This window comes from Lissotriton vulgaris, chromosome 1_1 (genome assembly GCF_964263255.1).
Source record: "Lissotriton vulgaris chromosome 1_1, aLisVul1.2, whole genome shotgun sequence".
NCBI classification, from domain to species: domain Eukaryota; kingdom Metazoa; phylum Chordata; class Amphibia; order Caudata; family Salamandridae; genus Lissotriton; species Lissotriton vulgaris.
This window is the reverse complement of record NC_141685.1, coordinates 1,667,251,893-1,667,277,557: the sequence shown is the minus strand read 5'-3', so window position 1 is coordinate 1,667,277,557 and position 25,665 is coordinate 1,667,251,893. Positions and strand designations below refer to the sequence as shown.

The following is a 25,665-nucleotide window of genomic DNA, read 5'->3' as shown; positions in this document are numbered from 1 at the left end:
TTTTCCCATTAGTCAGAGTAACGCTCTTTGAAGTTTCAGTGAGCTCACACACAGAGCATCCCTCACATGGATAATGTCCAGAGGGCACTCCGGATTCCTTAGATTTTTTAATAGGCTGGGTATGTACCAAGCGGTCGCGTAAATTAGCTGAACACATGAAATCAAATCTGGGTTGGGGCATCTTCATTGTAGAGGTATTGAGCAGATGCCAATGTCTCCTAATCTGTCGAATTTTAGTTGATAGCGATCCAAAGGTTGTGACCACTGGTATGCAGTCCCCACTGGTTTTACTGTTCCTTTAAAGGAGAGCGGTTTTGGGAGTGTTTGAGGCCCTCCTTCTCACTCGTTTAATGAGCTTTTTGGGACATGCTCGATCCTCCAATTTCCTGGCCAGATCCTCTGCCTGTTCTGCATACACCTGGGTTGAGGAACAGTTACTGCGATTTTGCAGGAACTGGCCTACAGGTACATTATCACAAAGAGCCCTTGGGTACCTGTAGTGTATAAAGTGCAGCCAAGAGGTGGAATGGTTATTCAGAAGTTTTGAAGCAGTGTGGAGGCTGATTGGGCCTGAATGCAGAATAGTGGAGAATGTCCGTGTGAGAGCCGAGAAAGTGTTCTTCTTATGGCAAGGCAACTACAACTAAGAAGAGTGCAGTGAAACCAGAGTACCTACAAGCGTGCCATGTAGTGCAAGGCATGCTCACTGCTGTGAGAGCTTGTTGCTTTTGAAGTCTTATGAGAACAACCATATCTGAGCAAAGAAAAAAGCCCTGGTGCAGACACATGGGTCCATAGTTTTGCACCACACATGCTGTTGTAGGGGAGATGAAGTATTCATATTGTGCAGTAGCCGTAATATCTCCTCCTGTTGTCTTTCAGTGGCGCATCAGCACCTACCTCTGGTTCCTGATGGGGTTCCCACTCCTCACGGTCTGTCATGGCCTGGTCTGCTTCTTTTCCTGGATCCTGGTGTTTTTCATCCCCATCTCCAAAATGAGTGCGCGCACAGTGTCCACTGTCCTTCTCATGCCACCGGAGCAGGTGCACATACTACAGATGAAGCGGGTAAGTCTGCTTGGCACATTGCATGCTTGAGGGAGGAGGACTTTGGCTAAAGGAAATAAATGAATGCCTGAAGGAAAAAGGATATTGATAATCCTAGATCCTGACTTTGGTTTCACCCTCCTCTACCAACTAAAAAAGTAATTTAGAGACCGGAACTATTCGATCTAGCTTATTTGATCCCAAAAGACATTATTTTTACTTTCTCTTCTAATGAAACTGGCCTTCCTCTGGGGTTCCGGAGAAATGACTAAAACGGGCTTTGGGTAGCCCCATCTTAACATGGAAGAGCACAAATGGGGATTACCTGTTTGAATAAAAGCCCTGAATGTGCAAGTGGGCGGGTGTGAAGGAACATGAGCCGAGAATTAAAGCACAGCATGTGTTGGAGAAAAATATAGTCCTGCTAAGGCAGGTACATGGTAGAGCGGCCTATAGGGTTGAGTTTCCTTGAGTTTTTTGCTGTAGTTAATTTAATAAAATGTGTGCTTCTGGAAATGTTGAGCCCCTGCCCACACAGCACAGTCTTTCGGATGTTGCATCAACCAGCTGTATTCTGGCATCTGTCTCTGCTTGCCTAAGAATGGTTTGTCTTATTCTTCCTCCATACTTCTCCAAAACCTGAGCCAATTAATGTGTGTATTTGCATGTCCATTTTTGAATACAAGAACATATCACAGAAGGCCTTTGCCATAGCAGAAGTTAATTGATCATCCCGCGTGGTGTATGGGACTATGCTGTGATGCCAAATCCAGATCTACATTGATTGTGATTTTTAATGCTCAAGTTGTGAGACTGAAAGCTGGTGGGTTTGGGACCGGGACCAGCACACGCCAGGCATTGCTATAAAACTGGGTGACTTTGCTAATTATACTACGTGGAGATCCTGTTACTGGCACACAAAGCAAACTTTTTAGAGGCCGCAGTCTACATGAGAAATCGCCGCATTTCCCTTCAATCCCAGCTGCCCGTGTGAGTGAGTTAGACAAACTCAAGCTAACCAGGGGGGGCAATAGCATGCATTCGGTGCTCAATGGGTGAAGAGGTAGACATTGACATGACTATTGAGAAAACAGTATATACAGTGTTGGATCTGCCTGCCAGGGGAGGACGAAGGGGGTGGGGTGGACAGTGGTTGGAATGCACACTATTGTTTAAACATTTATCTCCCCCTCTTAGACAGAGGTCTTCTATGAGACGGAAGTCATCTTGTGCTGCTACCATGCTGTCAATGTTTACTACTACAAGTTTTCAGTGGACGGCATCAATGTTTTTGCAGTCAGTATCCTTTACAACACGTTCATCTATCGACACCCCTCTCCCTTTTCCCCCTTTATTGCAAGTAAGGACTTTTTATGCTAATGAAATGAGTTGTTAGAGATGTCGTTTATTTGAAATAAGTGTTTTTCTCGCAGATGAAACTTGTATATTTAATTATTCAGAAGCATTGGCGTGTTCAGTGTCACCAGCTGTCCTACCTGATGGTCTAGATTGTTGGGTCATCAGCATTGTAGGTCTTCTGAAACCCATGTGCTTTTCATTACTCTTGGTGTGCAATTATTTCCACAAGTAAATACAGCGAATGTTGGTGGTGTGCATGTTTTCCTTGATGTGTATTTGCTCAGATCTGCTACTGTTGGTGCTCGTCAACCTGGTAATGGGGTATGGTGATAGCCACAACGAGTACAGCAGCTCTCCTGTCAAGTTCTCCCTCTCCCTGATATCCATCATGCCTCTCTCTTACTACATTGGCATGGCCATTGCCAGGTGAGACATCGCTTGTAAGGATGCATATGAAGAACCCTATTCTTACCTTGTTGTTCCCTGTCTCCTGTGGACCTTTTGTCTGCTTGATGAGCATGCAGGGTGTGTTGTAAGGTATTGGACAGGCTTCCCCATGTCTGGTGATCATTATGCTGCCAAGCTCCTATCTTTTCTATGTCAGTGACGGTAGTTACATGTGTCTCACTTGGTAGGCCTATCAGTCTACTGATTTCTGATGATTGTTATGCTATGTGAAATGTATTTTGGATGTAGGCCCCTTAACTACCAAACCTGATATTCTTGTAGATTCCTTATCTTAGGGGTGGAATGGTTGTTCACAAGTTTGAAGACTTTGAGACTGACTCTGAGGGTGCTGGGCCTTATGGCCTCCTGCATCCTGCTTGTAAAGCATGCCTGCTGGTATATGTGGCCTCTGCCTTGAGATCTGAAGTTCCAGTGGGCACAGCATCAGGAGAATCTCTCCAACAGGGTCCAGATCACAGCAGCAACTGCAAAAGGTCTGCAGATGCGTCACTCCTAGGATGGGACGACCGTATGGGAAACGTGGAGATCAGAGGCATCTCTATCCAGAGGTGGTGCAAGGTCTCTTTCAGCAGTGGGGAGAGCCTTGGTTAGATCTGTTTGCCACCACAGAGAATGTGCAATGTCAGCAGTTCTATGCTCTGGGGTTTCCAAGGCGACTCACTCGGAGGCGTTTTGTGTCTTGAGTGGAGCTCTGGCCTCCTCTACACCTTTCTGCCAATCCCACTCCTGCCCAGAGTTCTCAAGAAGATCGGGAACGGCTGGGCCCAAGTCATCCTGGATCCAGTCTGACGCCTGGGGATAATTCTGAGATAAGGTATCTGTGGCTAGATAAGACTAGTAACTTATTCTTCTAGACTTCTACTAAAATATTTTTTTGCTTTTTGTATGCTACATTAATTTTCATTGTACTTTAAAAAAAATATTCATCATTTTGCATTACGTACATAAGAGAAAAAGCAAACTGAACGAGGGAGAGAAAAAAAAGCATCCCATATCGTGGGAATAGGAACTTATTCAACAAATAACATGATAGCAGTGAGAGGACCATGCAAATATGTCATAATTAACAAAAAAGGTGTAATGTGTCAAACAATCTTAATTGTATAGTAACACCAGGAGGCATAAAAATCACAAACAGTCTTGGGGTACAATGCGTTTTTTGGGTATGAGGAGCAAGCTGAGTGATCAAAGATCTTATGATAAAAATGTGTTACGTGCCAGAGGGGGTGAGCTCACACTGTTCATGTTCTTGTAAATAGATACAAAATGGTTGCCAAATGTCCCTCGGGCGGGAGGAAGGTGGAAGTAGCAAAGCATATATTTTGCTAGTAGTGTCATAGAAGGTAAGTCTTCTAATCCACCCTGCCTCAATTGAGAGGGGTTTACTTGCGTAGTGTATAGCTATTTCACGCTTCGCAAGCAGTAGTGCCATTGCGGTAAACCTACGGACCCCCTTCTGAATATCTTGGACATAGCCCAATAGTGCAAGGAGGGTATCCGATGTAAGAACAATATCTATTACCTAGGGGTACAGGTGGCTCACTGGGATACTAGGCTGTATCAGCTGAATATAAATAGGGTGTTTGAGTCATTGAGGCACTCCGTGGAATTCTGGAATACGCTGCCGCTGTCATTAAAGGGCAGAATAGCGGTGGCAAAAATGTTGATGTTGCCAAGATGCCTTTATGCCCTGCAGAATGCATCGTGCCCGATACCTGTGAAGGTTTTTCAGCAATTGAATTCTCTCCTGGTAAAACTGCTTTGGGCAGGAAGGCATTGTAGGGTTGCGCTGTGTGTGCTCCAAAAGCAGTATGAGGAAGATGGACTTGAGGTCCCTAGATTTGATCTGTATTACTATGCGGCACATCTGCCGCATGCTGATCAGTGGCTAGATGAAGGAGATTGCTGGGAAAAGTGCATGCTTGCTGGACGAGTGTTGGCAGAGGATCTATCCGTGATCCTGATGGAAAGTGCTGGGGCAAGTGCGGAGCTGCCGTACGTGGTTAAGCAAACAGCCTGGATCTGGCAGAAAGTTGTTGAACAAGTACGAATTCCGTTTCACCCAGAACTGTCCATCTGGCAGTTAGTTCCGGTGTGCAGGATGGTGGACAACATGTCTTTTCAGGCATAGCAAGAAGGTGGCTGTATGGTGTTGGCAGACTTGTATATTAATGACGCCTATATCACGTTTGAGCAGGTGTGTGAGGGGTTTGGCTTGGGTCCGGGTCAATATCTACAATATGCTGGTCTGATGGAAGTGGCCAAGATGACGTAGCCAGTGTAACCGGCCATGCCCTGGACCACAGAAACCCTAGATATATTGCTAACTTGTGGAGGTGGGTGCAGGGTGGTGCCCTTGTAGAAGGCTATGAGGGCTGACTCTGGCTCCTTGGCCCTTACGGCGTGGACTTGTGGAATATAGAGTAGCAGGAACAGATACATGAAAAGGAGTGGGGAAGTGCATGTTCGCTAACGCGCAAGCTGTCCTGCAACACCTAGTTGAAGTTGCTGCACTATAATTGTTTTGCACTGGGTATACATGATTTCAGCGAGGCTCCATCGCATAGATGCCTCAAGATCGCATGAGTGTCCTAGATGTCATGGTGTACATGTGGGTTTCATGCATCTGGCATGGAATTGCCCAGATTCACCAGTACTGGATTGATGTAGTAGTGGGAATGGCAAACTGGTACAACTGGCATTGGTGCTGGCTAAACACAGGGTAGCCATCTGTTGGATGGGTGAGAGAACTCCCTCTTTTGCGAACTTGCGAAGTGATGTAGCCGAGCGGACTATGGCTGAGGAGTTGCATATCAAGGCATGTCGAAGGGACGAAAAGCTGGATGAGGACATAGCAAGTTGAATAGAATTGAGTAGAGAACTGTTGTCATCAGTGGAATCAGGTGTTGAGCAGTCTAGTGGGTCTGATGGGGATAACAGTGTGTGAGGTGCCTGTGTGTCAGCCCGGACATTCTTTGTACCATGTCACTGAATGCGCTGCTATGCCACGGGAAGTGTAAAAGTACAATGACCTGTAATTGGCGCTGGGGCTCACATGCGTGAACTAAAGAATGTGTCGATGAGTACTGTCTCGAAGGATTATGTAAATGACTGCTCAAGTTTGTTTGTTTCATTATTGGAAAATTATAAATAAAGTATTTAAAAAGAACAATATCTACCATTAAGGAGAGCTGAGAGAAAATTGCTATCCAATAATCCCCGATATGGGTGCATGTCCAAGTGAGATTTGCAAAATCGTTGTTTTCAGAGTGACATTTAGGGCATGCGGAGGACCTCAAAGGGTCCAGTTTGGCCAGGAATTGAGGGGTAGCATATGTACGTCTAAGGAATTAAGTGTATCAATTTATGTTTGTGATTGGGAAGATGAGTTTAGTCTCCAAATTTCATCCATTAAAGGGCATTGTGATTCACATTTCCACAATTCCCGGATATGCATGTCCCTAGCTGAGAGCAAAGTAAGGCAAGTGTGATGGACATCGGCTGCTCCTCCGCTAAGGTGGAGAGCGCCGCCCCACTGCATTTTGAGCATTGGAAAATGGAAAAATAAAATAGCACTACGTTATCAGTTTTTTTCCATTGTCAGGCAGGTGTATGGGCGGGGTTTGGCTGTCGTCCAGCCAGCAAGGGGAGAAGTGGCGGGCACTTAAGTACGCATGATGGTTTGAACAGCCGTCTTGGGCCAGTCAAACAGTCATGCGCACTTTCCATGTTCCCCACCAAGCTGTAATACACAGCCTGGTGAGGACACGCACAGGCTCCCACTGCCTGTCTGAGTGCCGCACCACGGCCCTCAGACCAATCATGATTGACTTAGGAGAGCCTGGGTGTGCTTCAAGCAGGAACAGAAGAGGACGACGCGAGGCAGCGGACCAGCAGCAAGGAAAGTAACTTTTTTTTTCTTTTCTTTCTATCCCCGCCGTACCCCTGCTACTCGGTGGCAGCCACCACTGGTGATAGAGCTTAGAATCGAGATGCCCCGTTCTAGATCATCGATCAGTGTGGTTAGTGGGGTGAACTCCTCGGGGGGGGGGGGCACTGGGTAGGAGGGGATTTGAGCATGCAGGGCACTGTCGCAGTACAAAGTGATCCATAGCTGTTGCCGCAGCAACGCAAGCATCCTCAGTGTGGGAAATAGCATGGCTGTCTAGGAAAAGATCCCCGAACGTGTTCTACCCAGGACTGATTAGCCCAAACCCTGAGAAGCACACACTTGAGCTGGAGTGCTGATTGTGTTGAACAATGTAAGTAGATTCGTCAGATGCATGATGGGTAATAAATATAATTGCGCAATAGATTATGTACTGCTTGCTTGCTGCTGTGATTCAATTATTTGAATCTATGGAAGATGCAATGCTGGTGACTCACTGTTTGGCTGCAACTCTGCAGTGTTGGTACCTTGCATTGAATCACGTGGGGCTTTCCCGTCTTCATTTTTTCAGAGGCTTAGCTTTAATGTCTGGAAGATAAATGCCGTATCAAAGAACACATGCTTAAATGGTGCAATGTTTGTCGCTCCTTGTATATACTGAGTGTCATAAGGTCTTCATCCCCTGGATACATTTCGGCAGTTCAAACCTTACTGGGGAAACTCACTGCACACGCCCTGCCATGCAGGTGTATTATATGCCCCATTGTCATAGTCTCAATTCGGAAGATTCGATATTTTTCGCACTTGAAAGTTCCGAGCCCTGTGGCATTGGATTTTATTGGGTGCGTTAATTCGCCTGACAGTTCAATTTTCACTTGTGCTTCAAAATACGCGAATTTTTTTTTTTTAAAAGAAGTGTCTTTAAAAGGCCGTTCACTTCTCTCTGCCTTGGAGTTTGAATGTTTTTCAGTGAGGTAAATGTGATGATAAAAAAATTCATGCGGGCATGTCGATATTGTTTGCTGGTTTAAGGTAATGTGTTATAAGGTATACAGGGGCTTATCTTTCGTTCAGCAAATTACAAAAGCATCTAAATCTATGAAAGGAGAAAACACTGGTGAATTCTATTTACAGTAAGAATCTTGTCTTTTGTGTGGTTTTTCTCCTTCCTTTCTATAGAAAATAGGATTGAAATGTTTTATTGTAAGATTGTAAAATGCACATGTAGCGTTATCCTTTTTTCATGTTAAAAGTTGCAGCTCTTGTGTTAAGAGAATTCCTGCTGCAACTTTTTCCTTTAGTCACTGTGTTCTGTTTTGTAGAATGGCAAACCCTCGCAGGGGTAAAAGCCAAAAACTTTTCTGGCACAAGGGGACTCTTGGATCCTGTGACCAATGGATGGTACTGGATGAGGGGGAATGTGACTTAAGCTGTGGTGAACGGAGGGCCGGAGTGAAGAAAGAATAGTCTGAGGCTTTGATGAATGATTGGTCCGGGAAATGGAGCCCCGGATCCTATGATAAGAGGAGCTAGTTGTGACAAGATACCGATCCTGTCTTAATGATGGAAGAGGTTAAGAAAGTGAGAAAGCAGCTTGGTGCGCGTGGAGACACATGGAGAAAGGTAGAAGGGACACAGACCCTTTATTGAAGGGAAGAACTGTAAAAGCTGGTGAGGAGAATTTGGGAGCTTCTGGTGAAGGGGCGCCAGATAATGTGCTATGTGTATTACCAGGTACCGTCGAAAGCAAGGGAAGGCTGCAGCAGGATTGTGCTAAATTAAATAAACTGATGAAGGCTCTTTGTGACTTATTTTCCTCTGTCCTTTGACTGTGAGTGATCACATATGTTGAGTTGAGTTGAACGCTTCACAATTCTCTGGATTTGATAATTGGATAGCACAGCAGTTTAAAGACCAAAATTGCCTCTGCCTCGAGTGTGGCAGCTCTCCGGTCTCCAAAAATATACATGGCTCGTGCTCTGCATTTTTCCTTCCCTGGGGAAAAAAAATACTAGGCTTGGAGAGCCCAAGTGGTTTAAAGTTGCTGCAGCCAATAAGGATCTAACCCTTGTTCTCTTTATTTCAGTATCTCAGCACAGAGTAACTTTGCTGTTGGTGCCGTAGTGAATGCAACCTTTGGCTCCATCACCGAGCTCACCTTCTACATCACTGCGCTGGTAAAGGGTGCCCGAGAAGGGAGCAAGTGCTATGAGGAAGTGGTGAAGTCGGCCCTGACGGGCACCGTCCTAGGATGTATCCTCTTTGTTCCAGTAAGTTCAGTGGCGACTGCGCTCGTTCGGCAAGGAGCATGTACCTACCTGCATACGTGTGTACTCATTCTGGCTACCAGTCCTTTTCTATAGACAGTCCATGAGTGCTTCGCTCTCTTGTGCTAGAGTTGCAGGTTAAGAAGCCCTGCTGTCAAATGGTGGCTTGTGTCAGGAGGGGGTTGGTGCATGGATGTATATAAGTGTGTGCCACTTCCAAGTTAAATTAATTATTTTTTGGGTCCTAGATATGAAGTGTTGTAGATATACCTCTTGGTATTAATTTATCTTCGTGGTTTCGGTGTTCTAGGGCTTGTGCATGGTGGTCGGTGGCATCAAACATAGAGAACAAAGGTTTAACAGTCGGTCAGCTGGCGTCAGTTCAGCACTTCTCTTCATATCCGTTGGAGGTAATTCCGAAGTGAAAGTTGAACTTTATAGACCATGTCTTGCAAGCATGCTAATTATGTAATGTGCTGAGTAAAATAGTTATAAACGCTGAAACAAAATTCTATGAACCTAAATTAAAAATTATGTTATGCGTTTCTAAATTGTTTAAAGCATAATAACGACAAGGCAGTACTCCTGCTGAGCCTGCTTGACTTTGGGAGCAACATAGCTCGTGGTGGTGTACTAAGTTGCCTAACTTCTTTGGCTCACACTTGTAGGTTTGTACTCCTGTAAGGAAATATTTTGGTGGCAAGCAAAGGACCATTATAGAATGCTTATTGTTGATGATTGTTAGTGATGATCTGGTAAAGAGAACAGTTTTTTCCTACTTCACTGGATTCCCAACCCCATCCCCGAAAGAAATATGAATGCGATGCTGTCAAATGGTTGGGTCTCCAAGAAAAATGTGTTTTGAAGATCTATAGGAAGGAATGCATGATAACATTATGGATTTGTTCAAGTTTTGAACTATTTTTTTTAATTCCCTCTAAATGAGAAATGTACTGGCAGAAGACTGTGTGCAGTAGGCTGTTCAAAACTTAAGTGTCTGCTCAAGGCTAGATGACATAATACATTATATATCCGCAACCTGTGGGAGCATCACTGGTGCATAGGGTTAGGGAGGTGAAATTTCACGTTAATGCCTTGTGTGACCTAGAACTCTTGACCTTTCGATCTGCCATAACAGACTTTGCATAGTGTGGCATTGTCTGTAGCTTGGTACACCGTTGCCTGAATCAAATTCATGTGGAAATGTGTATTTTTAAGTACATATGTGAGTGAAATACTCGATGTTTAATACAGGGAGGTGTGAATATCTGCAGTCACTCTCCAGTGTAGGGCCTAAGTAGCTATATCTGAATGGCACCAGGACTAAGAAGACTGCAGAAGTTACCACAGTGTGTAACTATTACAATTGAGGCCCCTTGCATTATATGCCGCTTATCTAGAAGGAATATGCACTTTCAAGCAGATGGTCATAGGTGATTAACTAGAACGCACACTATTGGAAGGTTCAAAGTAAGGAATGCAGAATATCAAATCACACTAATCCTTCTGTTAGACCCTTAAACTGGAAGTCCTATGTAGAGCCTTCTTCCATCAGTTTCTCTTTGAATAAGACTAGATTGTCTTGCATTTTCTGTGAGACGTCAGTTGTACCATGCAGGTATTTTGAATTGGAATGTTTTTCTTTAAGACTTCTATGGATGACATTATTGGTTCTTTACTTGTATTCCCCACATAAGAAATACCGCTCAGTGTCTGGTATAAGGATTTAGTTGATCAATTCAGGACCTTCCTCTTGTTGTGTCCATTGAGCCAATTCGATTTTTCGACTCTGGATAGTTGAAATTTTGAGCATCTTGCACGGCGACTTGCCAAACGAGCTCTACCTGGAAATGCCCTTCCCTAAGATATTGTAAAAGGTTTTGCTATTAAATTGCTATATTTTGCAGGTTTATAAGTAAATTGTGGAGTTGACACAAATGGCATAGTCTGCATTAATGTCAAACTCCAAATGTGCATGGGCCAGAGAAGCGTTCCCTTGTGCATTTCGAGAATACCCTGCATTGCTACATTTGGAGCAGCCACAGCACTCCTGGCTAGGCCTGGATGCTAAATATTGAAAACACAAAATAGTTTTTGTATTTATAATGCTGCCTTTAGTACTCGGAGAATTCGCAATAACTGTGCCTTGCAAACGTTGGCTCCATCAGTAGCTGTTCTTGCATCTGAAGTGCTAATGGTACACGCAATCACATTTCATAAGGATCTCATAAGCTTAACTACTATGTTAGAGTAAGAGACTGTAGGCGTTTAAGTAGCTACTTTTTGACAAAGACCGATTATTGGTGTGTGTGTATAGCTTTTTACTTCCAAATACTGCCTCTTTAATTTAAGAACATTCCAATTAATTTTAATAGCTCAAAATTTCGACATCCGATATTCACGATTTTTAATCCTGAAGGATTGTTATTTTCGAGGCCCTCCTCCACCCGCAGGCTCCTGCCTGTGCCTCATCCCTGGTGGTCCAGTGGGAGAGCCTTGCTCTTCCGCTGGTCTGCTTGGCTAGCCTGCTCTGACTGTCTTTTTGTCTGTCCTTCTGTTTTTACTGTATTTGTACCCGTTTAGCGTCTTTTGTCCGTCTTTTCTGTTGTCACTGTTATTGTGCCTGTTTTTCAGTTTTTTTGTATTTTGTGCCTTTTGTTGTATACTCCGTTTCTCTGTGCCAGTTTTTGGCTGCCCTTTTTCCTGCCATTGCTGCCTCCACGGCCCCTCCCCCAGGCATGCTGCTGGCATACCGAAGGTAAGCCCGCAACCAGCGCCACGTACCCTGGTTCTACAGACACGCAGTAGAAATCTGTGACCTCCTTGACACCCTCTTGCCAGATGTCTCCTTCACGTAAACCTGGACCAACTTTACCTCCACCCCCAGCATCGCCACAGCCATCCCCGACGGTACAAGATACAGAGGAAGGACCGACTCAACCTCCCAGGAGGAGGACTCCCCATCGCCCCCAAGAACTTCCTCCGACACACCACCTCCAGCACGAATGACTCTGTCCCCAAGGAATAACTCAATTTCCAGATCGAGACCAACCCCAGAATGACTTTACGCGGCACCCTCACCTACAGACCACCCGGACCTCGAACCATGTTCCCCACTTCCATCACTGACCTCATTGCGCCCCACATCATCGCCTCCATGGACTACATACTGCTCTGAGACCTCCACTTCCACCTCAACAACCTCAGCGACCCCCAACTCCTCCGCCCTCCTGGACAACCTGAAACAGCTAGTCACCACCCGCACCCACAAGGCAGGACACACCCTCGACCTCATCTTCGCAGGAGGTAACATACACTTCAGCGACACCACGCAACCTCCCCCTAGACAGACCATCACTGCGTACACTTCTTTCGACAAAACCACAGCTCGAAAACCTACACCACGCCCCTTATGAAGGAACTAGAGCAGGGTCACAGAGGAGCACCTCAACTCCACCCTCAACCACGATCCCACTCCCACCTTGACTGACACCAACTCTACAAGCCAAAGAACGTAACAGATGGATCACCAACTGCACAGACCAGTTCGCCCCCCTCCGCAACCCTGACAGACAGCTCCCCATGAAGGCCACCTGGTTCACCACCAAACTCCCAAGAATCCAGACGCACCAGAAGACGCCTTGAGAAGCTATGGAGATGCAGCAAAACCACGGAAGATCAGACTACCTACAAGAACGCCATGACCCAATACCACCAACTCATCAGATCCAAGAAAAGGACCTTCATCCACAACAAAATCGTCGCTAACTCCAGCAACTCGCAGGTACTCTTAAGCATCATTCAGGAATTCACCAAACCCCTCAGTGAAGCCACAGACGTCACAATCTCCAAGGACCTTTGCAACAAACTCTGCTACTCCAAGGACCTTTGCAACAAACTCTGCTCCTACTTCCATCTGAAAATCAAGTCCCTCTATGACCACTTCAACGCACAGACTCTGAATCCCTCCTTCCTCCAGCAACGACAGTCAGCCTACCATCTCCGTCTGGAACCGGTCACCACCGAAGACACCACCACAACCATGAAAAGCATTCACTCAGGAGCCCCTACGGACTCCTGCCCTCCGCACCTCTTTCACAGAGCCACCACCGCATAGCACCCGAGCTACGATGCACCATCAACACCATCTTTGAAGCTGGCGCATTCCCTGACAACTGGAAATGCGCACAAGTCAAGCCCCTCCTCAAGAAGCCCTCTGCAGACCAGACGGACCTCAAATACTACAGACCCATCTCTCTCCTCCCTTTCGCGGCCAAAGTCACTGAGAAGATAGTCCACGTCCAGCTAACTAACTTCATCGAAGAGAACTCCATCCTCGACGCTTCCCAATCCGTATTCCGCAGCAACCACATCAGAGACCTCCCTCCTCGCCGCCACAGACTACATCTGCACTCTCCTTGACCAAGGCGACACCGCAGCTCTCATTCTACTAGATCTCTCTGCAGCCTTCAACACCATCTCCCACTGCACTCTCCCCGCCAGACTCCATGGCGCTGGCATACCGGGAACAGCCCTCGACTGGCTCCGCTCCTTCCTCACCGAACCCACAGAGATCAACTGCTGAGTATGCCAAGGATCATCGCTCAACCCCACGCTCATCAACATCTACATGGCCCCCCATCGTCAGTCAGCATGGACTCAGCATAATATCCTAGGCCGACGAAATCCAGCTCATCCTCTTCTCTCACAAAGGACCCCCACACCACCATACTCCGCTTCCAGGAAGGAATGAAAGACGTTGCATCCTGGATGAGCAGCACCTGCCTGAAGCTTAACTCTGAGAAGACAGCAGTCCTCGTCCTCGGACCATCCACCCTCCGCATGGTACAACACCTGGTGGCCACTGCCCTCAGCATTTCTCCCACTCCCATGTGGACCATCCCCGAAACCTCAGCATCCAACTAGACTCCTCCCTCGCCATGACTCGACAGATCAACGCAGTTGCCTCCACTTGCTTCAACACCCTCCGCATCCTTCGCAGGACCACCTTAAAATGCATTACCCCCCTCCGAATCCAGAAAGACAGTCAACCACGCACTCCTAACAAGCAGGCTGGACTACCCTCCACACTGGAATCAACAATCACTCCTCCAGACAATACAGATCACCGCGACCAGACTCTTCCTCGGCATCACCTGACATGAACACATCACCAAACACCTGCGATACCTCCACTGGCTCCCTGCAGAGAAGAGCGTAACCTTCAAACTAATCACCCACGCCTCCACAACACCGAACCCCAATACCTCAACGAAAGAGTCTCCTTCCACGTGGCCAAGAGAAACCTCTGATCCGCTGCCTTTGCCGAAACCCCATGCATCCGCAGAGCCAGAGCGGTTGAAAGTGCCTTCTCCTACATTGCAGCAAAGACCTGGAACGAGCTCCCGATCAACATCAGACGCTCCCTCACCCTGCACAACTTAAGGAAGAGCCTCAAGTCCTGGCTCATAGGCTAACTCGGATTCTCCCCCCCCTCTTCCCCCCCCCCCCCCCCTCACACCTCTGCTCCCCAAGTGCCTTGAGACCATCGCGGGTGAGTAGCGTGCTTCACAATCCCCTGATTGATTAAATGTAAACTAAATTGGTTTATGAACTGTAGCGATCATTTAGTGCTTGCAGCCCCTCCTAACCCCCCGCCCCCCTCCAAATTTGCATTTTCCCTGCCTCGTGTGGGCATAGCGGATTGCTTATTGACCACTACTGGGGTGCAGTGTTCTATAATTTGGAGTCCGTGCGTCAAAGGTGGTTACCACAGGGTCCACTACCTTTACAGTTTGAGGAGGTCCACCTGTGACCGTCCTTCTGCATATTTTCCCTACTGGACCTAGCCATGGAAATGCAAACAATGGCTCTCACACCCAGTGAGAAAAGGCAACTGTTAGGGTCATTGATATTTTAGTTTTGTCTTTTTTTTTTTTTTACATAAAAAACTCATGCCTTCTGTATTCGTTTCTAAAAAAAAGAAACTTAGAAGGCTGATGAAGCCAAGATAAAAGGCAAGCTCTTGGCATGTATTACTGATAAGGGCTCACACTATGTTGGTGACATGCACACCCCTATAGCTCAGTGGGCTGCTCGCTAGGGCCCAAATGTCTATCTCGTCTTGCTCATCTCCTAACTGTAGAGTAGTTTTCTCTGCGGAAGTGACTTTTCTCCTTGTACCAAACTAGAGAAGTTCTGGATTCCTAACAGACACCTGCCTATTTATTTCAAAGGAAAGATATGGTTTTGACTTAAGTTCTAGCTTTAGTTCACATCGGGACTGGCCTTCTTCAAATCCATTTTTCTGCAGCCTACAAACAACTCGAATTAACGGAGTCTATGAAATGTACGTTTTTTTCAATTGCAGTTCGGCATGAATGACTAGCGAATTTCAATATCTATGAAAGTTGTATTCTAAATAAGGCTTCCTGTTTTTCGTTTTTACTGATTTTTACAGATGGATACAGACAGAAAACCGTTTATTTTCCTGTCTGTATTTATTTTTAGATGTGGATAAAAACGGAAAATGGGTTGTTTTTTAAATGATTTAAAATGCTGTCAATCATGACTGCCAGGACAATAGCTGTGTGGATTGACAGGCAAGGGGATTAAAAAACCATACGGATTTTAGTATAAAGTCTTAAACAGCAGTAGATTTGCACAACCTTGATACTAAAAATGTACATATTTTCTTACCAGTGCATATTTTTTCCCATCTAAGTGTGTATATATCATTGAAACCTGTCAGGCGTATATGCACAAGTGCACATTAACTGGTTAAATAAATGCAGAAATATACACATTTCAGCTTCATTTTGTCACAAAACCTACAATAAATATGGATAAATACAGACTGAAATGACAAAAATATAAATACCAAAAAAACGGGAGCCCTAATTATAAATGTTTCAAAACGTGTGCGTTCTGTAGAGCGCGTGGAATCTCGCCCTATTTAAGTATTGCAGAGCAGCCTTATTACTGACCGCTGCCCGTTAGTAACTGTTTTCTCAGAAGAACGCGTCTTTCAAATTGGAATAATAGCTCGACAACTTATTTAAATTGCAGCAAGCAGTCGTGGCATTTTTCAGTTTGTGTATCTAAATAGGTCCACCACATTTGGAGGTTTGGTACAGGTCTAAAGTTATTACAAAGGCTTGGATAGAAATTTGTAGTCCGCTTGTTCTAAAAATGTTTACGATACTTGTTGAACCCATGCAGCCTTAAAAAATGAGTGACTTTGGGAAGTTGGTTTGGAGCATAACTTCCCACTCATTGGTTCAGTCCACTAGCACAAGACAATACATACAGTTGTTGACATTGTGACTTTTCCAAGAGCACATGTTCTTAGGCGTACAAGGCTTTTTTTTTGGGTCAAGAAGTTGGTATTATCTGAGATTCATGATTGACCTGGAGTAATTTCCTCTGTGTGGGAGCTAAATCTTCAAGTACTTTTTTTCCCTACAGGCTACTCTTAACATATTCTCATTTCCATAGGTGTGTTCGCACCAACCTTGTTCTCCAAAGTCTACGGGAAGCTTGTGTGTGGAGACTGCTTGAACATTACCCAGAATTCATCAACACGTTTCCTTTGCCAAAACTGCGAACTCGAGGTGGTGAGTGACTTTAGGTTCTCACAGACTACATCTGTACAGCATGCAGGGCTTTGTGGGCCGGGTCTCAAGGGGTTTGAGCTCCGGCAGTTTTTTTAAAGAGGACCTCGAAACTGGTCTCTATCGGGCTCTGTTTTGAGCCCTGGCACAGACGGTCCGTGTTTTTTCCTGTCACTGCAGTCCAGAAAAAAAGTGCCAGGGCTGAAAACAGCCAGATAGAGACCCGTTTCGAGACAACAAGCACATTAATGTGCGCTGCTCGCGCTGCTCACACTGCTCACTCCTCACTAGTAGAGAAGTTACGCAATGACGTCATGCCAGATGAGCGTTGTGGGGAAAGGGAAATCCTTTAAAGAGTCATTTTCTTTCTGGATTTCCCTTCTGTTTCTTAAACGCAAGAGCAGCAACATTGTGGTAGTGTCACCAGGGCTTTAAGTGGAAGTTTATTCGATATTATATGTAACAAGCCATAGTTGCAGCTTATTTATCTTATGCAACTAATAACCATTGACAAAGCCAATAGTCCTGACTTGTTGTAGGTATGATGTTACTTGTATCACATATCTGGATGCAATGACAAACAGCAAAATAGAAGTCAGACGGCACACTATGCTAAACACAGATTTTTAGCATAAGTGTTTTAAAGCCACGCCCTTAAATAAACAGACCACGCCCCTTTGAGAGACCCCACCCCCACAGTTTTTTCATCCCAATTAAAGCCCTTACTGCATGACCTATCAGAGGCTGTCGCAGGATGTATCAAGAAACGTTCAGCATATGAACCCTATGGCCTGATCTTTAATTTGGACCAAATTTCTCTTGTGACATATGCAGTATTTTTGTAAATGTGTTCATTAAGCACGCAAAGCTTTTAGTGAGTTCATATATACAGTTTCTATAGCAGAGAAATAATGTTTATGAATACCGAAAATGATAGGTTTATGCGTTCGCTATATTATTTAGTTGTTTCTGTAATCTGGCTAAACAAACTATTTGGCTGAAAGTTTAACCAAAAGAACATTATTTGTGTCTTTTCATTTCTTGATGTTGGCGTTTATCTACTCTCTCAGCCCCCTGTCCTACGCTTCCCTGGTAGTTGATTTGCATTTGTGTATGCAGTATTTGCGCCTGTTTGATTTGGCTGAAAAGAAACCCGTGCTCCCTAGTCAGACCTGCCCCAGGCACTGGGGTGCAAATTCTCGAAGCCTCCCCGCCCCCTCCAAACTGTCATAGGTAAATACCTGTGCATGTGAATCTGCGTAGGCTGCATGTTTACTGTGAGTTGTTCCAGTCGTTGTTTTCCTTTAATTTGTCTGGTTTCTTTTCGTTTTTCAGGTTGGACAAAACAGCACTTTGTTCTATGGTCAAACTGAGTAAGTATAGCGCACACTACAGGCTACTTGTTCTAAAGCCTGGCTGGTTAGCCACACTGAAGTTGGTATGTGCGATCACATGTTTATCCAGTATTATGGGTGTCTTTCATAGATTCACATGCCTGAATCATTCCCCGTCGTCAAGACGGGAGTCTCCGGTACATAGAAAAGTAATGTCCTATAGACATATATAGAGAAAAATAGGCCTAAGGGCCTCACCTTAGTAGCCTATCTATGTCCTTTTGTAAAAAGGACCAAACTCCAGAAGGTAGCCAATCAGCTATCACCTCCCTCTAGAACCTTCCTGTCAGGAGCCTCAGTCTCTCAGATTTTCTACCGCACGTTGTGCTAGGGAGTCTCCACCTGAGTTCTCCTCAGGTTTCCTTGTTCAAACTTTTTTCTTCACAAAAATTGGATATTTTCTTCATAATTCTACCATAACTGATCAACAGAAGAAGGGACTCTTGAGAGCTTGCTCTTCTTGTGGTAAGAAGAGGCTCCATGTTGATGATGAGCATGAAACCTGCTTATACTGTCTTTATCCGGGCCATAAACCAACGGAATGTAGAATTTGTAGAACATTCTCTACAAAAACTCTAAAAGACAGAGAAGGACGACTACTACTCTGGCTGAACAGGCTGAAAACCAGAGACAACCTGGAGTCTTCAGAGGACAGTGAGATAGCTTCTGTTTCCTCTAAATTGTCCTTGAAGAGGCCAAGGGTTACTTCCCCTACCGACGTTCCTCCTAAAAAGACTGCCAAAAAGTCTTCAGATGCAAAATCTACAACGTCTGACAAGGAGGTTCCTGCCTTCAGGAAACCTGCGTAAATTGGATTCGTAAGGAGCACTCCGTATTATACTCAAATTTTTTCAGTGTTCCAATGGTGCTGCGATTATTCAGGATAGTCACGCGTGGTGATATATATGTAAACAAGGTGCGGAGCACCAGGTGAACAGTGCGCGATTAGGAGGGTACCAAAACCCACCATAATCTATTATTCAGGAAACCTGCGCCTTCGTCGACGCTTTCCTCAGCGCAGAAGAAGACTGTGTCTCCAGTCTGTTTCGACGACGACAGTGTTGACGACGACGGCGTTGTCAGTTTTCACATCGACGACTACTCCTTTGTCGACGGCGGGTAAGCCTGTGTCGTCGATTATCCTTATTAAAAAGCCATCGACGACGATTAAGATTTCGTTGACGACATCCGGATCGACGACTAAGCCAAGACCTTCGACGGCACCGGCGTCGACGGTCTTGGCTTTGTCGACGAGCGTGCCGTCGACGAAGACATCGGGGACGATGAGGTCACCGTCGACCAAGGTGCCGTCGACGAAGGTACCGTTGACGAGGACTCCAACGACGACAAATGATATTCAGTCGACGATGACATCGTCGACACTATGGAAGCAATCGGACCTGATTTCTCCATCGACAGCTACCATTCAGCCGTCTAACACCCCACCATCGACGACCGGGCCATTAACACCAGCGGACGGCCTGCATCAATCCCTTCTCGGAAAAAAGGGCACAAAAAAGCCAATAACACCAGCCTTAACGTCTCCCAGTAGGGTGCATAGGTCGCCCCCAACTTGCCTACTGCAGGATGAGGACTCAGATGAGGATCTGGACGAACAGGCCACCAGTCCTTCACACCTAATAGTGAAGTGCCAAAGCACTGACGATGAGGGAGATGCGGTGGAATTTACAGAAGAGACTGTGCATTCACAAGTCCAGACGCAAATCACGCCAATGATATGCCTTCCAGCGTCTATAGTTTCAGACTTACAGTTTTTAATTTAAGACTAAAAGCAGCGATTTCCTGAATCACCCTCTGCTCCATCAGTGGGAACAAATCCAGCTGCATCTGGACCGACGCCATCCTCACGGCCTAGACCACCACCATTAGTGATCCGTCAAGAAAGAGAGCCAGTGCAGGATATCCCGTCTTCTGACGAGGAAGTTGAAGAACCAGAAGATGGTGAGGTCCGAGATGACCAGTCGGACCATAGAGACGATGAGGACTACATCGCTCCTTCTCCGGCCACACCTGAGCCCACTACCTCAGACTCACCGCCAGTGGACATTGGCGGATTTCACAGCTTAGTGGAGAGAGCGGCCAAAAGATTCCATATGACAATGGAATCTCATGAAACAGTCTGCTTCCTATATGATTTTAAAGACCCGATTAGGAAAACGACAAGATCAATTCCTATCATTGAACACATATGGGAGCAGTGAAAACAGCTGATGCAGACACCAGCCACTCTCAGCAGTGGTGCCACGACTGGACAAAAAGTATAAGGCACCGACAACAGCGCCAGCCTGCCTTACTGGTCATCCCAAGCCAGATTCTGTGGTTACCCAGGCGGCACAGAAAAATTGTAGGAATCCATCATCTCCATTGTCCGCTCCACCGGACAAGGAGGGCAGGAAACTAGACTGTATTGGCAAACGTTTTTCCACCACGTCTGCCATGACTGTGAAGATAGCTAATTCCATAGCGCTACTTGGCTGCTACAACAGACAATTGTGGGAGGATATTGCTCTGTATCTGGCGGAGCTACCAGACAACCTGAAGGAGGAAGTGCAATCACTCCTTAAAGAGTGGCAAACACCGGCATCGGAACTTATTGATTGTGCGATGGATGTTGCAATGACCGGCTTCAGACAGCTGGCTGGGGCTGCGGTCTTGCGAAGGCAGGGGTGGCTCAAAGCTACATCTTTCCGCCAAGAGGTTCAAACTAAGGTACTGGACATGCCTTTCGACGGCCAACACCTCTTTGGACAGAAAATCGTCGAGGCCTTACAAACGATCAAGAAAGATACTGGCACGGAAAAGGCGCTCGGCACACTATAGTTTAGGAGCCAGTCCTTTCGAGGGGGCAGAGGTAGAGGTCAATCCTCTTACAGAGGATCATACCAAAACAAATATTCATACTCCTATTATCAGGGCCGGTCGCAATACCAACAGCGACAGCAGCAACAAGGTCGCCAGACAACGTATGGGAAGTCCAACTACAGGGGAAAAAACCAGAGGAAAACCACTGGCGGTCGCAATGACCTTTTCCAGCAGCCAGTCCGTCCACAATCTCATTTTTTCAAACTTGGAGGAAAACTGACACACTTCCTCAACAGTTGGAGATCAATTACAACAGATCGGTGGGTGCTCCAATTGATCCAATTCGGACATTCGTTGGAATTCAAATCCATTCCCCCGGCAACTCCTCCTCGCAAAATGCAACACAGGAACTTACGATTACTCCTTCAAGAGGTCTCCTCTATGCTGAAGAAAGGAGCAATAGAGCGAGTACCATTAGCTCACAGAGGAAGGGGATTTGATTCCCGCTTCTTTCAAATTCAAAAGAAAGGGAAGAAATGGAGGCCCATCTTAGATCTCAGGAAAGGGGGTGGTGATGAACAGAGTGTCTGAATTAAGCAGACCACTCTTACCCAGTCCAAAGATCAGGGCTTGATCCATCACCGTTTTTTAGCTCACTGCACCATCCCAGCTCAGAACTTGGCTATATGCAAATTAGTCTGACCCTGGCCCAGTGCATCATGGGAACAGGGCAGACCAAACTACCAAGCCAATTCTTGTACTGGGAAGGAAACCAGCTTCCGGGGACCGGTTTCTGGCATTTCAGCCGTCTTCGGCCCGGCTTGCTTGAATCCTGATGGTGCAATGAGCAAGGGACTCGCATCTGAGTATACCCTTCCACGCTTATGGTGGACAAAAATGATTCAGAAAAGGGGGTGGTGATGAACAGAGTGTCTGAATTAAGCAGACCACTCTTACCCAGTCCGAAGATCAGGGCTTGATCCATCACCGTTTTTTAGCTCACTGCACCATCCCAGCTCAGAACTTGGCAATATGCAAATTAGTCTGACCCTGGCCCAGTGCATCATGGGAACAGGGCAGACCAAACTACCAAGCCAATTCTTGTACTGGGAAGGAAACAAGCTTCCGGGGACCGGTTTCTGGCATCTCGGCACTCAATGCCTTCTTGAAGAGTCAATCGTTCCGCATGGTTACGATCCAGGAGATTTTGGGGCTACTAGAGGAAGGAGACTTTATGACGTCTTTAGATCTGCAAGACACATATTACCACATCCCTATTCTCAAAGGCCACAGGAAATTCCTCAGATTTGCAGTGGCGGGCCAACACTATCAATTCTGTGTCCTCCCATTTGGCCTCAAGTCAGCACCTCGGATATTCACCAAGTGCCTCTCTCCAGTGGCAGCTTTCCTACAACAGCATGGACACCAGGTCTTTCCATATCTGGACGGCTGGCTGGTGAAAGCACCATCTTTGGCAGGCGCAGCCAAATCCTCAAGCGCCTGCCTCAATCTTTTCCAGCACCTCGGCCTGACGCTCAATCTCGAAGTCTACGCTACAGTCCTCCCGGGTTCTTACCTTTCTCGAGGCGACATTGGACACGGAATCTTCAAAAGCATTCCCATCTCAGGAGAGAAAGCACAAGCTGATCACTCTGGCCACCTCAGTGGCCTCGAAGAAAACTCTACGGGTCCGTACTTTCAAGTCCCTCTTGGGGATGATGTCCTCGTGTATCCTGCTAGTTCCCCACTGTCTGCTCAGAATGCGCCCACTACAGGAGGCTTTGACCAAGCAATGGACCCAAAGCACAGGTTCTTTCGAGGATCGCATTGTGATAACTCAACAAATGACCAAGGCCTTGCTCTGGTGGAGGTCGTTCAAGAACCTCTCACAAGGGCTACCGTTCCTGCTTCCTGCAGCCCCACATGTGGTAACAATGGACGTCTCTCTAGAGGGATGGGGAGCTGTCCTCCAGGAGTTGCAGGTCAGCGGCAAGTGGACGGATCAGGAAATGCAGCTCCATATCAACCTCCTGGAGCTGAGGGCCGTTTTTCTAGCTCTACAGGCCTTCCTACCGCGCATCAAGAACTCCCCAGTGCTCGTCGGGACCGGCAACACTACGACGATGCACTACTTGAACAAGCAGGGAGGAACGCGTTCGCTCACACTATCTCGCAAATCGCAGAAAATTTGGAACTGGCTTGTGCTCCACAGTATCACATTAAAAGCGGAGTATGTCCCAGGCAAGGACAACGTCATAGCAGATGCTCTAAGCAGACAGAGATCTATGTCCCACGAATGGGAACTCGACCAAGAGGTGCTAGATCACATCTTTTCGGAATGGGGAACCCTGCAAATAGACCTTTTTGCCACCAGGGAGAACGCCAAATGCTGCAACTTCGCAAGTTGGCATCCCCAGTTAAGGTCCCTCTGAAATGCATTTTCCATCGATTGGCGCAACGTGTTTGGGTACGCCTTTCCGCCTTTCCCACTGATACCAAGAAGCCTCAGGAAAATGAAGACAGACCACTGAACGCTGATTCAGATTGCCCCATTCTGGCCGAGGCAACATTGGTTCCCGGACCTCCATCGCCTCTCAGTTCAGCCTCCAATCCGTCTGTGTCAACATCCATCCCTGCTCATGTTGTCTGACGGCCAAGTACAGCACCCGAACCTGAAATCACTCAGGTTATCAGCTTGGCTCCTGAGTACCGAGAGTTCTGCCAGCTAGACATCCCGCAGGAGTGCAAAGACGTCCTCGCAAAGGCAAGAGCGGAGAGCACAAACAAAACCTATTCCTTAAAGTGGAAACGCTTTTGCATCTGGTGTAAGGACAAAGGCCTACATCCCTTTCAGGCCACTCCGGAGCAACTACTACCATACCTGCTACACTTGGCACAGTCGGGTCTAGCTCATGCCTCCATCAGAGTTCATCTGGCGGCGATTTAACGGTATACAAGAACTTCAAAAGGGCCCTCTCTCTGGTCACACAGGTTAATAAGACAGTTCCTTAAAGGACTCTACAGATCCTTTCCTCGTCCACAGAGGGTTCCACCAACATGGCATGTCAATGTGGTTCTCAACCAATTGATGAAACACCCTTTTGAACCCATCCACAGGGCAGACGTCAAATACATCTCCTGGAAAACAGCCCTCCTGCTGGCACTGACCTCAGCAAGAAGGGTCAGTGAATTACAGGCTCTTTCCATACAAGATCCCTTCATGCAGTTTAGGGAAGACAGAGTGATTTTAAGAACTAATCCTCGCTTTATTCCTAAGGTCCCGTCGGACTTCCATTTAAATGAGCCTGTAGTTCTCCGATCATTCTTCCCAAATCCCAGCACTGCAGCTCTCTGGACCTGAAAAGGTGTCTTAAATTTTACCTTGACAAGACAAAGCAGTTCAGGAAAACAAATCGGCTATTCATCGCCTTTAGTAAGCCAAGGAAAGGCATGCCACTTTCCAAACAAAGTATTTCAAGATGGATATCTTCGGCAATTGCCGTTTGCCACGACAGAGCCGAACGGCCATTGCTCTCAAAAGTAAGAGCTCATTCTACAAGAGCTGTGTCCACATCGGCCGCACTGTTCGCTGGAGTGCCAATACTGGACATTTGCAGAGCGGCGACATGAAAGTCGTCGCATACCTTCACCAGACACTATTGCCTGGATACGGAACTGATGCAGGATGCAGCAGTGGGCCAGGCGGTGCTTCGCCATCTATTCCAATGAGGTGAGCCTTCCTCCTTCCCGCCATGCTTCGCTGGTATGCACATTTATTTACTTATTTCTTGTTACTTACTGATGGCTCATAGTCGCATGATATCTATTATCTAAAGACTGGTATATGCTGTTCCATCAGAAATGTGCATATTGTATTGCTTGCTACTCTGATTCAGGCATGTGAATCTATGAAAGACACCCATAATACTGGATAAGAAATGCGTTACTTACCTGTAACTGCAGTTATCCAGTATTGGTGTCTTTCATAGATTCCCATGCAACCCTCCCGCCTCCCCTGGAAGGACTCGCCCATCTCTCTATCAGTGCTACGCCTACCTAGCTTGGGGTGTACGAAAATCTGAGAGACTGACGCTTTTGACAGGAAGGTTCTAGAGGGAGGTGATAGCTGATTGGCTACCTTCTGGAGTTTGGTCCTTTTTACAAAAGGACATAGATAGGCTACTACGGTGAGGCCCTTAGGCCTATTTTTCTCTATATATGTCTATAGGACATTACTTTTCTATGTACCGGAGACTCCTGTTTCGACGACGGGGAATGATTCAGGCAGTGAATCTATGAAAGACACCAATACTGGTTAACAGCAGTTACAGGTAAGTCACGCATTTCTTACTACCCCTCACCCATCCTGTGTCCTTGATAGCCTGATGATAAATGGTTTTGCAAGGAGTCCAGTGTCTATCTGAAAAGTAAAAGTAGATTTATAAATTCTAAATTCGCCCTGAAGACATTGTACTGCTTCATTAGCAATTGCCTTGCACACCTTTCCTGCCCCCCCTCCTCAGAAAGGCAAGAGATAATGTGGGTGCAGGGCAGGCATATTACTTGCCTGATGCCTGGTAGGCCTTGCAGTGTCGCTCTCCGATGATTTAAGGTACTGCTGTGAATGGTTGGAATGAAAATATTTAAGAAACACAAACCTGCACTGCTGTATCTCTTAAGTTTGGTGACTGCCCTGTTGTCTTACCCAGTCAATTATTGACGGAAGCGTGCACAGAAGTCCATGGCACTGCTTTGTGCAGTTCCCTCAAAGAGCGTTGCTGTTAAGGAGGCCATATGTAGACGGT

At 46.3% G+C, this 25,665-nt stretch overlaps 1 protein-coding gene across 2 annotated transcripts in view; it reads left to right on the top strand.

Moving 5' to 3' along the window:
• The window catches only part of LOC147751019 (uncharacterized), a 355,587-nt gene that overhangs the window by 252,597 nt on the left and 77,325 nt on the right, over nucleotides 1-25,665 (top strand). For both annotated transcript variants that reach the window (XM_086918906.1, XM_086918905.1), the window contains exons 8-14: nucleotides 883-1,068; nucleotides 2,245-2,347; nucleotides 2,691-2,832; nucleotides 8,850-9,033; nucleotides 9,341-9,440; nucleotides 16,528-16,646; nucleotides 17,979-18,016. In XM_086918906.1, the coding sequence (XP_086775032.1) occupies nucleotides 883-1,068; nucleotides 2,245-2,347; nucleotides 2,691-2,832; nucleotides 8,850-9,033; nucleotides 9,341-9,440; nucleotides 16,528-16,646; nucleotides 17,979-18,016 (872 nt within the window). The remainder of the gene's footprint in view (nucleotides 1-882; nucleotides 1,069-2,244; nucleotides 2,348-2,690; nucleotides 2,833-8,849; nucleotides 9,034-9,340; nucleotides 9,441-16,527; nucleotides 16,647-17,978; nucleotides 18,017-25,665) is intronic.